General features: G+C 38.7%; 1 protein-coding gene across 1 annotated transcript in view; it reads left to right on the top strand.

The window, feature by feature from the left end:
• The window catches only part of VWF (von Willebrand factor), a 121,126-nt gene that overhangs the window by 73,396 nt on the left and 33,877 nt on the right, over nucleotides 1–13,853 (top strand). Inside the window, exons 31-34 of the mRNA XM_058022400.1 lie at nucleotides 4,081–4,224; nucleotides 5,368–5,532; nucleotides 7,791–7,834; nucleotides 12,950–13,127. Of these exons, the coding sequence (XP_057878383.1) occupies nucleotides 4,081–4,224; nucleotides 5,368–5,532; nucleotides 7,791–7,834; nucleotides 12,950–13,127 (531 nt within the window). The remainder of the gene's footprint in view (nucleotides 1–4,080; nucleotides 4,225–5,367; nucleotides 5,533–7,790; nucleotides 7,835–12,949; nucleotides 13,128–13,853) is intronic.

Below are 13,853 nucleotides of genomic sequence, written 5' to 3'. Positions count from 1 at the left end.
TTTAAGGTCCCTTCCATCCCAAACCATTCTGTGATTTTAGGATTCTATGATTATCATTGTAGAGAATTGTTCCTGGTTAGACAAGTCCTTGGTTAGCTAGTTGCAGTCTGGAATACTTACACCATCCAGACAGTGTTGGCTGCTTCTGTATCAGTTCCAGTTCTGAGGTACCATTCCTATTTCGTTCCTTTCCCAGACTGCTTTCAGGATTTGTGGGAGATTAAAATCTCTTGTGGTACTTTTTTTTTGGTCATGTTGCAGAAATGTTAGAAAAAACACTGAGGCCACTTAAGGCACAGATTATGAGTTCCCAGCAGGAACCTCCATCTAATCGAAATCCCTTGTCTGTCACAACTCTACAGACCCAAAGAAAATAATTGCAAATGTTTCTGTTAGGAAGTTTTTGCTTTCCCTGAGGCATCCACCAAAACACTAAATGTCTGCATGTTCAGATTGGCTAATTCTGAGGTGAATCTTCATTTTTATTTCTTGGATATATTTTAAATATATATACCTTGTGCTCATTCAGTTAGTTCCATGATGTCCATGATTGCTCCCAATCCAATATTTGTGATTCAGATTAATATGCCTTTTTACACATTTTAACTCTTCCATCCAAATCATTAATGAAACTATTTAATAAGGTAGAATCTAGTGTAATTCCCTGTAGACTCATAGTAAACACCTCCAAACCTATTCAACAGATTGTCATTTGTCCTTAAAACTTGTTTATGTCTGTTTAGTCCAGAGGCAGGAGCCTCTGTGTGAACCATTCTGAGTTGTAACTTCAGAATACAAGTCTAAATTTAAAATCTATCAGGTGTCAAGTCAACCAGGAAATGGCTCTTAAGCCTTTTCTGACTCTCAGAATTTCAGCATCAAATGTTCATAGTCATTATTTAATGATTATTCCAAACATGAGCACTGAAGGACAGGGAGAAGATGCTGTTCTGTGCTTGGATTGATTGGTCTGTCCTTTCCAAAGAAGCCTGTATGATTCAATTGGATTTTTGCTTTCCCTTTTTATTTATTTGCATTTTTCCCTGGACATGCCTAGTGAGTGGCAGTCATATCCTACTGACTGAGCTGGAAGGCTGCTGGGGGCTCACCACTTTTGGTGGGCTGAAGGAAGGGCTAAAATGAGAGAAAACAACTGGGGATAGAGGAATATGTTCCTGCCCATGGCAGAGGAGCTGGAACTGGATGATCTTTAAAGTCCCTTCCAACCCAAACCATTCTGAGATTGTCTTTATGTTTTCATGCTGTGAAAACTCTTTACAGTCTTAATAAAGCCTTGTGCATGGTGTTGTTTAATTCAGTGTAAATACTCATATTTGCTTTGCTGATATGAAAATGTCAGATCTTTGTTGTGTTGCAGTCTCTCAGTAGGGAAATGTTGAAGTTGGTTGATTTTAGCTATGAGTAGTTTTTATTGTGGCCTCTGAGGGATTTGTTATTTCCCTCTGTGGTGATATGGAGAGACGAAGAGCTGAGAAGTGACAGCTTCCAGCTTGGGATATGATGTCTTTCTGAATCCCTCTAGCAGGACGAAAGCGTTCATTTGATGATGTCTTCAGACACCTGGCTCTTTTCTCTAGTGCTGGCTTAAAAATAAAGGGAGAAGTCCAAAGAGTTTTTACTGTGCTAAATCAAATTTTCCATGCATTAAATTAACTACATGGAGTAACTGCTTTTGGGGCCTTTGAAATAGTCACTGATTCTATTATAACAGTACTTGATTTCATGATGAGAAATTATAAAAAGAATGGATTTTTTTTTCAGTTTGCAAATATGTATGGAGTTTCTGAACATTTTTAAAATTAATGTGAGAAGAAGAAAAATGGAGCTGGACTGGCTGCTGACCACACCAACCACGCAAAAGTTAAAGGGTCATTAAAAAACCAAGAAATTTCAAGTACTCTTCACAAATGAATGAAAAATAATTTGTGGTTCTTACTGCACAAAAGTTTAACCTAAAATATGTTTGAAAGTTAAATGCTTTTTTTTTTGGTAATTGTAGGACCAAAGGGGAATGAGTCAATCTTCTGGCCTTTCAGTGCAAACAGTGACTATCCAGAAGCAATCTCAGGGATGTTGAATATAGTGAGATTTATTTGCTGTATTTTGTTTTATCCTTAGTTATTTCTAGCTAATGTGCCATTCTATATCTAACATTTACCTTGACAGACACAAAATCATTTGTAGAAAGGATTGTGGGAAAGCTGTGTACAACATGAGGTAATGCCTGAGGTTAGTTATTTTTTTGTGGTCAGGAACAGTAGCTTGTGAAATGCAATCATCACCTAACAAATAATGGTGTTTTAAAATGTGTTTTGTTGCAAGTAGAAAAACATCCAAAATGTCAAGGTTTTCACTGAATATCCAACTGCTATTGCCATGGTATAGAATCATTGAAGGGTTTGGGTTGGAAGAGACCTCAAAGGTTGTATCGTTGAAGCCCCCTGCCATAGGCAGCGATACTTTGCACTATCCCAGGTTGCTCAGAGCCCCATCCAGCCTGGCCTTGGACACTTGCAGAGATGGGGCAGCCACAGCTTCCCAGGGCAGCCTGTGCCACTGGTGCCTCAGGACCCTCGGAGTAAAAACGTTCTTCATCACATCAAATCTAAATCTCCCCTCTTTTACTTTAAAACTCTTCCCCTTGTCCTATCCCTACCTACCACTAAAAGAAGGTGCTCTCATTCTTTTTTATAAGCTCTCTTTAAATACTGTAGGCTGCAGTGAAGTCTCCCTGGAGCCTTCTCCAAGCTAAACAGTCCCAGCTCTCCAAGCCTTATCAATAATCAATGTGCTGAGTGAGATTCCTAAAGTTTGTCCATGCTTGCAGCAGCTTGGGAAAAGGGTTTTTTCTTCTATCACTAAAATGGTGTGAGTGCTATGGTGCAAGAAGATATCAAGTACAAAGTGTTCAGGTGTGCTAAGATGTACTGGGGCTGCGCTGGTGTATTATCTACAGGTTGACTTCCAGTGTTTTAGAAATGCATTTGTTATTATAAATTCCTCAGGCAAACCTGTTACACTGAATTCCTCAGGCAAAGCTATTTTTGCTCCACAGTTATTGCAGATTACTCAGAGGAAATACTCTTTCAAGTGTTTATTGTTCACCAGTCACTGTTTTCCCTGAACATCACATCAGTCACTTGGTTTCATTTCTACTTCCTGACCTGATAACTTCCAAGCCCAAAGGAGCTTTTAAGAAAGCTGCATATCATGATTCCCAGTGTAAATATTTGTGCAAGTACATGTCTAAATGCAAGTGCTAACAAACTGCTTTCTTGCTGAGGTCATAATTATCAACAAAATTTGCCTGAGTGTTCACAGATGTAAAATGAATGGGCAGCAGCTTCCCTTTTAAGCTAGTTTGTGATTTGGTAGCTCAGGTAGAATTTCTTTGCGAGTTTTGTGGGGTTTGGTGTGTTTTTTTTTTTTGTTTTGTTTTTATTTTAATAAGGATCATCTGGTTGTATAATGGATTAAACAGAGTTTAAATTTCAGAAAGGTTGCTGGTAGTGTTGAGGCAAGGTAGACTTTTCACACCCCTTGGGAAAGCTGATGAAATTAAGGAAGCACTAGATCTTTTAGAGGAGTCAGAACAACTTGTGTGAATAACTCAGGATGATGCCAAGCTGTGGATCAGCTCGCCACTGGATGTCAGTGTTGCTCGGCAGTTTGAAGCAGGAATATAATTTCTATAATGTCTTCTATTCTTTAGGGCTGGGAATACTTCTGGGAAAGGTAACTACTTAAGTGAGGAGTGTAACTTTGTTATCATGGCTAAGGAAAGGGAAAAAAATTCCTATCACTGCAGAGACTGGGATAGTCTACAGATGGAGTTAAGGATGGTCCTCCTGTGTTTGGATGTCTTAATAAATACTGGAAGGTTTTTAGTAGCTGTGATCTTTTATGTAGCTGCAATAAATCAGACATTAAGAGTCTTTTAAAAGTAAATATTTTTCATTACCTAATAGTGTAACACACGGAAGCAACATAAAATTTAGTTCTATGGTCTCCTATGACTTTTCTATTGTATCTCTCATTTCTGTCTTAATTTCTTCCTAGGAAATGCCATTGATTTTGTGGTCCAGAATGCGATGTCAGAATCTCACGGGGGCAGACCCAGCGCATCAAAGGTTGTGATTGTCATCATGTCGGCAAGCTCACAAGATGCTGTGGAGGCTGCTGCCCTTTCTGCAAGAGTGAACAGTAAACCCCGTTTCACTGTCACTATTTATCAGTAGAGTTGTTATTACTTTTTAAGTAATGAGCTAGAACAAAAGATGGAAAAAAAAGACACTGGTGTGTTCATATAAGTTCTGGAGTTACTGTGCATAGTGTTGTGGTAAGGAACAGATCTGAAAAAAACATGGCCCATGAAGATGCCTTTGAGGTACTGGGAAATTGAGGACCCATCTGCAATTAAGGCTGACAGCTTCCCCAGGACTTACAAATTAGTAGCGTCTCGTTTTCTGAGATCGTGTGGGTAGACAGGGATAACAGAAATGGGATCTAATATCATAAATTCAGTATTACTGCAGTACAGTGAAACTTGAAAGGTTCACTCTAGTAATAATAATAATGATAAATAGAAATAATAATCATAAAGATAATAATTATAATAATAATTAGAGGTTTTTATCAGATTCTTCACTGACCTCTACAGGAATATACTTTTACTATCAATGTGCTGCCTGATGATTTTTCAAGTTTTCTGGCTGTTTTTTCAGTACCTCAGGTTCCTCAGGTGTTCAGCTGAGGAACTTTGACTTTGTTTGAAGGTTGCTCTGGGAGGTATTGAATAAGGCATGGACTGTATTACAGCTATCAACTGTTATTTTTAATTAAATGGTTTGAAAATAATCCAATTGCTGTGTAACTGAAGAAAGAAAACAACATAATGAGATTCTTTTTTTTTTTCATTAAAAAAGAGTGAAGATGTCATTAAGTCTGCAGCTGTGGTTTTTTTTGTTTAATTTCATAAGATCATGAATGATCTTAGTATGCTTAGGACTAATAGAGCTCATCTTAGCTAAGAGAGAGATTAGACCAGCACCATTTCAGCCCTTAGTTGCCTTTAGCCAATGTGAGGGAAATGATGCAACACATGAAAATTAGTGTTGGAGAAAAACTATTCCCAGTCATATTTTTTTTTAGAAACAAATGAAAAAATAAAAGTGATATCATCTTTGGGTTGGAAAAGACCTTTAAGATTATGATGTCCAACCATTAACCCAGCAGTGCCAAGTCCCACATTCTTTAAGTACTTCCAGGGATGAACATTCCATGTCCATAAGCAATGATTTTCTCCTGTGCCTTGCCTATGTCAAACCCTTCCTTCTCTTTTCTTAGGAGTATCCCTGTTCCCAGTTGGTATTGGGAACAGATATGATGAAGGGCAGCTAAGGACTTTGGCTGGGCCATCTGCTGCTAACAGAATAATGAAGCTCCAGAATTTTGAAGATTTATCCACTATGATCACATTGAATAGTGAATTTATCAAAAAAGTGTGCATGGGTGAGTCCAAAAGTCATGACCTTGTGTCTGGAGCAAAACACAAAAATTGAAATGCAAAACCAGATGATTTTTCTTGATACGTGAAGGCAATCAGATGCTCTGTTGTCAGTGTTCCACTGACAACCATCACAAATGCTGACCCTAGACCACCTTCATAACTTAGGTGTGAAACCAAATTTCAGCCCTTTAAATATATATCCAGCTACTATTCCAATTAGCCAAATTCCAGCAAAGTTTTTAGAAGTGCTTAGGCCTGAACTTTCAAGCTTCTGTCTTAATAAACATCAATCTTGATAAAAATCTTGATAATCAGTACTCAGGACGGGTCAATAACTGAAGGACACCAGGAAAGTTGAAGCTGTCATGAATCAATGGGGCATCTTTCAGAAGTTTCAGAAAAATTGTGAGCAAAGATTTCAAGTGATGTGTTTTTCAGACATTGTTATGTGCATGTCTACAGAAAATTCAGCCAAAATAGAAGGCAAAAAGAAAAATAATAAAGAATTTCCTTTCCCAGGGAAACAGATACTGTGAAAAAAAAAAGTGTGAAGTGTTTTAAACAAGCATTTACTTATTTATAGATGACAGTGCTTCTTCTCTAAGGAACCTTGCTTCAACACTGACCAGGATTTCACTTCTTTACCTCCTTGATCTGGATACAGATATTTATCCCTCATCTTGTTGTTGTTATTCTTGTTCCAATAACATCCACATGTTCTCCCCACAAGCCACTGCCTCGTGGTGTTAGTCATTGCACAGGTTTTTGCCAGCATTATGAGGGCTTAGTTACATCTCCACTACAATAAATGGACTTTTTTTTTGTGGAGTCAAGGAGCTATGAGAATGAGGAAGTTGCAGAGTGTTCACAGTCCAGCTTGGAGATATCCGATCAGCCTCCACTGGGATCACTTCTGGCATTTTAAAATCTCTCCAGAGAATCAAACAGCTGCCATTTTCTTTCTTCTCTTTAAAAAAAATAAATTAAAGATGCATTTCCTCTCTTCACACTGTAAAACGTGATTTTTCTTGCTGTAAATTACATTGATCAGAGATTTAGGATGGGGAGCAGGAATTTGGAACCAATAATTATTTTCTTATAGCAATCTGTGCTATAACCTATCAGTACTGGAGGTGAAAGCTTTGTATTTTTTATGAAAGCTTTTCCAACAGCTCAAAAAGCTGTTGAACTATAGACAAACTTGAACTATAGACATATTCAACGCCTAAGATCTGAGAAATTCAGCTCTCTTGCTGATGGTGAAGACTTTGCTAGGCCGCAAAAAACAATACTTTTTTTTTTTGTGGGCATTAATTTTTGTTTGGATTTTTTTCCTGTTTGTTTTGTATTACATAAATTTCATCCAATCTGTGAAGCATAATTTTCCCCTCTTGACTCATACAGTTAGATTTCTCATGCAGAGGGAGTCTTGCCTTTTGTATGGAAGTGTACCAAAAATAATACCATTAAAAAAAGGTTTTAAAGAGTTCCTAAATGATTTCAAAATACATTACTTATCCTGGAAAAGACAGAGAAGAGAGTGTATATAGGGGTAGCATAGTCTAGTATTCTACAAAGAATTTACTAATCAGTGTCTTAATATCCTAGAGATTTTGTCATGCCATGGTACAAAAATGAAATTGCTTCCAAAATATCTTTAGGTTTGTAGTGAAAGCATACAAACATAGAAGCTGTAATTCAGTGTGTACCCTGTGACTGTTTAACTGATTATGTGAAAAAAATGCTCATCACAGTCATAACTAAATGTAAGGAAACTGAATTTGGGTGTTCTTATTACAGCTATTTGTGTAGTTATGCTGTATTGATCTTCCTGAATTTAATAAATGTGAGTGTGGAAATTGTCATTACTTGCTAATTTCCAGGAGTGTCCTCAATGGATCACAAGACTCTGAGGTAAGGCTGGACTGTGCCTCAGAGCCAAAGCCAAGGTCATCCTTTAAGCACCATCTGGGCAGAGCTGTGGCTGTACAAGAAGTGCTGTAGAATTGCAGCCCAGTTTTTGCTCACAGAGTATTTTGGGACCACGGTCATTGTTTATGCCTTCTGTGACTTATTCTTATGCTCTTTGGACAAATGCCTGCAATCTTCAGGTAGGGATTCACACACTCTAGCACAAAACCCCTAAACTTCTCACAACTTAAATTAAGCTTTTTAGTAAGCACTCTCTATTTTGATGATCATCGCTTAAAAGGCTAGATAAAGGAATGGGATCACTAAAAGATGTCTGCTTCTCTTTCAGACCCAGTCAGAGAATGCATAGATGAGGATGGAAACAAAAAGAGAGTAAGTGCATTGCCTGCTTTGGCCATCTGGCTTTTAAGTTGCAAAGTTTGTACAATAACATGAATATCTTCACAGTTAACCTAAAACAAAAAGCATGAGACAATATAAAGAATGATTTTTGAAGAAGAAAATGTTGGATTTTGAACTGGTGGGATGACTTTGCATACAGAGGAGGCTTCCTTTAACAGTATCTCATCTTGCAGTGTTGAATGTTATTGAAGTCAGTGCAGAACCACTGCGGAACAGTGACAATGTTTGTCTTCCCTGACAGCAAAAAATGCATTTTCTTTTCTTGGTGAGAGGACTTCTGGGACAGAAGTGGCCAAATAAAGGTGCATGTGAAGGGACAACCTCATTGTCCAGCCACTGTCCTTCTGCTGAAATTACAAATACCTTGTCCCTATGGCAATTTTACAGGAAGATAATTATTGTGTGATAGTTATTTCTCTAGATAAAACCATCTCTTTAGCAAGGAAATCAAATTTCTTGGAGTTTGTTTGTGAAAAGTTCTCATTAATCCTGAGAAAATGCTCAGAAGTGTAAGTAAGCTTGTCTGATCTCTCAAAAGTGATCCCACACTAAAAAATTGGTGTTCCAGATGTTATAAATGGTTCAGATTCTTCATCTTAGGTGAAATGCCAAGGTTTTTCAGAGTATATCGTACTACATGCATTAAAAAATATTAGCGTACGCTTGTGCTGTGTTTTCTAGTAGGGATCAGTTATGAGTTCTACTCTAGGATTCATCTTGAATTTCCAATACATAAAAAATATTCCTTTGGTTTTTCCCTTGTGAAGACATGACTGTGAAGGAAGGGTATGGCTAATAAGTGAATATGAATTACCTAAACACAGGAAATATATCAAAGCTGCTTTATGTAGTTGGCCTCAATCAGCTGATCAGAATACAGAAAGGCTTTAGCTGAATCAGACACAAAGTATAATCTGATGGCTTTGAGGCTGACAGCTTAATTAAGAAAAAAAAACCCCAACAAACGAAAACTAAACTTGAAAAACTTCTTTATTAAGAAAAAAAAAATCAGATTTTGTTTGAACTGAATGTGACCAAGCCTCTGGGCTCCTAGAAGCAGACATGGGTATGTATAGACAAGTGCTGGGAAGGCTAAACTTGAGTTTCAGACATGTCAGGTTTCATTTTTGGGGGTGATAAACTTAAAGCACAATTTCTGTTCTGGCTGAAATGCTTTTAGAAGGAAACGGACCGGGCTCCTGTCCATATGAGCCGCACTTTCAAATGGCAGCCTTTAGGGGGATTTTGAGTTGCCTCTTCTGTCAGCCAGGAAAAATAGGTGTTGGAAGGCGCTGTGAGGCCACAGCCTTCTGGAGCATCCATCCCATGGAGCCTACAGGCCACTGTGGAAGTTCCTGCCTCTGTGGTGCAGCATCCTCTGCTGTGGCTCACTGGCCCTAAGGTGCCGCTGTTCTGTTCCCCTCTTCCAGCACAGCCCACAAATTCACAGGAAGAATCAAGGCTGTTCCTTCCCTGAGTCAGAAAACACAGGCTTTTATATCGGCTTCATAATCTTTCAGGCATTGCTCAGAGAATTCTTCCAGGAGGCTCAGCTCCTCAACTGGGATGTCTGTCACGCACCTGGAGATTGTGGGAACTGGTCTCCTGCAGTTTGGGAGGAAATCTGAGTTCTCAGGATCAAAAATCTCAACTTAAATCCTATCAGTGTTTGGAATATTAGGATTTGTTACTTTTTTCACGTTTTGTTTTGTTATTACCCCTACCCTGGAAGTGACTGTGGAAGGAATATTCTTGATTAAGGTAATTGTTAGTAGCAGATCAAATGTGCTGGATTGGGCCAGAAATCCATCCAACCCCCTCTATTGTGTGGCCAAAAATAGGAGCCAGGGAAGCAATGTTAACAAATATGTATAAAAATTCCCTGAACTGTCCTAGCCATAAACAATTTGTTACTCTGAGCTGCAAGTGGCACCTTTTTGTATTTGCTAATGCTTGATAGTTTTGTCCTTTGGGAGTTTGTTCAGCTGTTCTTTGAATCCTTGGAAGTCTTTAGTACTCATCAGGTCCATTGGCAAGGGGTTGCAGGAGTGCCAAACATAGGCTGTGTAAAGAACCACTGGTTTAACGTTTTAATTTGACAGTTGGCAGAATATCAGGACAAGTATGATAAATTAGGTTTTGATTGGGGTTTTTTTTTTACATAGTTAATTTTCATTGTTAGTCTTGTTTTGAAATTTAGAAGCAGGCATAAAGATGGTAAAAAAATATAAAACAAAAAGTGTATTTTGTTTTATAATAGTGATATTTCCTCATGAAGTGATCTGTAGAGCAATTTGCATTTCAAGGCTGTTTAAGGTGGCAAACCCCATGTTCCTGAGCTATTACCATGACTTTTCTAGTACTGTTCAGCTCTTGGCTGAAGAGACAAACAAACAAATAACCTCATCTAAACTAAGAGATGACAGCCAAGGGAGCTGCTGAGGTGTGTGGGTCTCTCTCCTGCAGATGCACAGCAAGACACAGAGTGTGCACGTCCAGGTCTGTAGGTTCAGAGCTTCCTCAGAGAGGAAGTCTGGGGCTTCCTGCAGTGTTCTGGCAGACTTATCCTTCACAGTTTAGAAACCCTGATTTTGCTTTCCTTTCTGTCCTCCTTTGCTCCTCATATCAATTGGGATTTGGGCTCTGTTTGTCTTCAGAGTCCCTGTGTTTTTCTCTGCACTAAGATTCTTGGGGTTTTTTTATTCTTCAATTTTTATTTTTTTAAAATGTCTTGTGCTTTGCTTTTCTTGTCCAGCTCTTAGATGTTTTCTAATAAATGTCCTGTTAAAGAGTGACTAAAACCAATTAGGTATGTATGGAAGCCAGACTTGCATAGCTGTATAGGTACCCTTCCAGGTGCTTCCACTTTCAGTGAGATGTAGGAGGGACAACTGTAATTAAAAAGCATTCTATCTCTTTCTGTAGAAATACTTTTGCTGTCCTTAAAGCTCCTCCTATTACTTTTCATGGCCTTCTCTAGGCTTACAAGCCTGAAAAAAAGTATTAAGCAACTTTCAGTTACCTTCTCAAAGTCCTGAAACATATAAAACAAGTCCAGTAAATTAACCTGCATTTAATATGTAATTTTTTGTGGCCGCAAATCTGGCAGCTCTTGTTTACACTTGATGGCATCCTCTAGCTCAGAGATACAGAGTAATACTTTCATAATTACAAGAATTATCTGTGAGTGATGTTGTTACCTAGGTATTTTTATCCCTTTTTTCTTCTCTTCTATGGGAATGATGGGTAAACTGTGGAGGACGGGATGGAAGATGTCCATACTCAGTATCAATTCTCTTTTCTTCTCCACATTTCTGCTTGTGAATATCAAGGAATGTTACCCAGCTCACAGAAGCACCAATTCACTTGTACTGGTGTTTCTGGATTCACCTCTGGAGACAACTCTGGGAAGTGCTGTTTCCCACATTTGGAGGTATTCCTGGGAATGCCCGCTTCAGGGATGAATGCTGTTTTAAAACTCATTCAACCTGCTTATGGACTTTAGAGCTCTGTAGGATTGGAGCCAGAGAACTTAGCTTTCTGCAGATAGAAATCTTGAGACATTGCACATCTATTTCTCTGTCATTTATTAGTACATAATCCCAGTGTTTTAAAATTCCGACTGTCCTTTAGAAAACAGGAATATATTTTAAATTTAATTCTTTAGCTCTAGAAATCCACTATGTACATGTAATAACACTGATCTGTACAGGAACAATTTTCCTTTGGGAAGAGAGGAGCTGTTTTAAAGTTTCAGAGTTGACAAAATACAATATTCCACGCTTTCCTAGTCTGGAACAAATAGTAATTCCTGCTGTGTTCTGACCATCTGTGGCTTATGAAAAGTGAAGGATTTGAAATTTAAAGTAAAGCTGGGGGAAAGTCTTCATTGCTCTGCTCTCCATGCATGTTGTAGGATGGCAAAGCTCTAACTATAGGTGGTTGGAACAAAATGTCTCCTATTGTAGACTGTTATCTTTAGCTTGGAATTTCAGCCTGCTTCTTAGTGTTTCTAGTTTAAACTTTCTCATCCTCATGAAGTCCTTAATAAAGTGCATTCCATTTATTTTCCCAAGGCTAATATGAGTAGCACTGCTGTCAGGATCACTTCACTTTCTGGCTGTAGTTCCATGATGTTACACTGGTAGTTTATATACAGACACGAACAGGACGGGGCCACTGGAAACAGCGTCTTGAGCTTTTATTTTTCCAGCATCAATCTCATTACATTGTTATGACAATGGAGAGGAAAGATGCTACAGCTCACTGCTCTGGCAGAAAGCCAAAGAAACTTAGTGTTACAACATACCATAAGACAGTCTCAATCTCAGTCTCAGCCAATCACATAGAGCAAAAGCATATTGACAGTAGTTCTATATGCTAATCTGAAGCACATGTAATTCTGGTTAAAACAATAACGGCCTATTCTCCAACACAATGGCTTGTTTATAAGAGACAAAGCACAGAGCTCTATTCATAATTAACCTTCTAAAATATACACTGAATACACTTGTTGCAACTTAGAAGGCCTATCTACACAGCTCTTCTTGTTCTATTTCCCATGTCTTTGCTACAGCTTAGAAAACTTTTCTGCTGCCTTAGCACTGTTCACAAATCTGCTGTCTGAGGCCTGTCTTTTTACCACCTTCCTAAAACCTTCTGATTTTTATGGATTCCCACAATTCCCCCTCTCTGTTGACCTAAAAAGAAACTTTCATAGCAGTGTCGTTTACTACTTGAGTTTCATAGCCCTACTATAGCATTTTTGCTTACTATCTGCTTGAGGCCTATTCTTGTTGACACTAAACATTGCTATGTTACAGCACAGCAACTTAATGCTGTGAAGGCCTAGTCAGTGAAAAAGATATGAATCACATCTGACAATATTTACAAGTCATTGTTCAAAAAACTCTTGTCGATTCCAGGGTCTTAACTCAAAACCTTCCTCCCTTTCTATACTTTCATTAGTCATTTCTGTGACGGATGAAAACCTTCTGAATTTTATAGATTCCCACATCATGACACCAGCCAAACTTTGCATTTTAAATGGTTTCAGTTGTTCCATATCTGTGTTTCCCTCCCTAGCCTGGTGATAAATGGACATTACCAGACCAGTGCCACACTGTGACCTGCTTCCCAGGAGATTACACAGTTCTGGAGAGCCACCACATCAACTGTGAGAGGATGCCAAAGCCTGTGTGTCACAGCAGTCTTCCTGCTCTTAAGGTGGAGGAAACTTGCGGCTGCCGATGGATGTGCCCATGTGAGTATCTGTCTGTGGGTGCCTCTCCCGCCCCATCACCTGAAATGTTTTGACCACAAATGTAATGCTGAGTGGAACTTCTCAGCCACTGGACGCTTCAAAGGTGACCAGGGTGGCGGGAATTGCCATTTAATTGTTATACAGCCGTTTAAGCAAATAATTAGGAGTGTAAGAGCCTAACTGATGGTGGAATGCCTAATGCTACTTGCAAGTTCAGGGCCACTGATTTTTTTGTATTAGCAGAATGACAGTGTTTTATCAGGGAATCTCACACTCCATTTCCAAAGCTGTGTGAGCTGGGAAGGACGAAGTACAGGAGAAACCAGGAATTTATCTCAGCAAACTGAAAGCAAGCAATGGATTCTTGGTCCATCTCGAGGCTTAAGGGTTTGGCCTTCCCTCAGTCAAGGAGGTGTAGTACAAAGACATGAGCAAGAAATTCTCTGCTACCATATGACCTCACACGGAGTATCTGAGCAGAAGGCTGAACACTGTGTGATTGGTGACTGGGCTGGGATGACAGGAACAGGAATTAAGTGCATCCACTCACATTTACAGGGTTAGAGGGATGCAGCCCTAAGGCTAGTGATCTATTTATTAAAACATAAGTGGGTTTAAATCTAAATTAATATGATTACTTCTTAGAAGTAGATCATAACTCTCTATATATACACACACCCCCTCTTCACAACATATAAGCTCAATTTAAAATGTCCTCTGCTGAGC

This window comes from Melospiza georgiana, chromosome 4 (genome assembly GCF_028018845.1).
Source record: "Melospiza georgiana isolate bMelGeo1 chromosome 4, bMelGeo1.pri, whole genome shotgun sequence".
NCBI lineage: Eukaryota > Metazoa > Chordata > Aves > Passeriformes > Passerellidae > Melospiza > Melospiza georgiana.
Note: the sequence above shows the minus strand (reverse complement) of the source record. Positions and strands in the feature narration are given on the sequence as shown.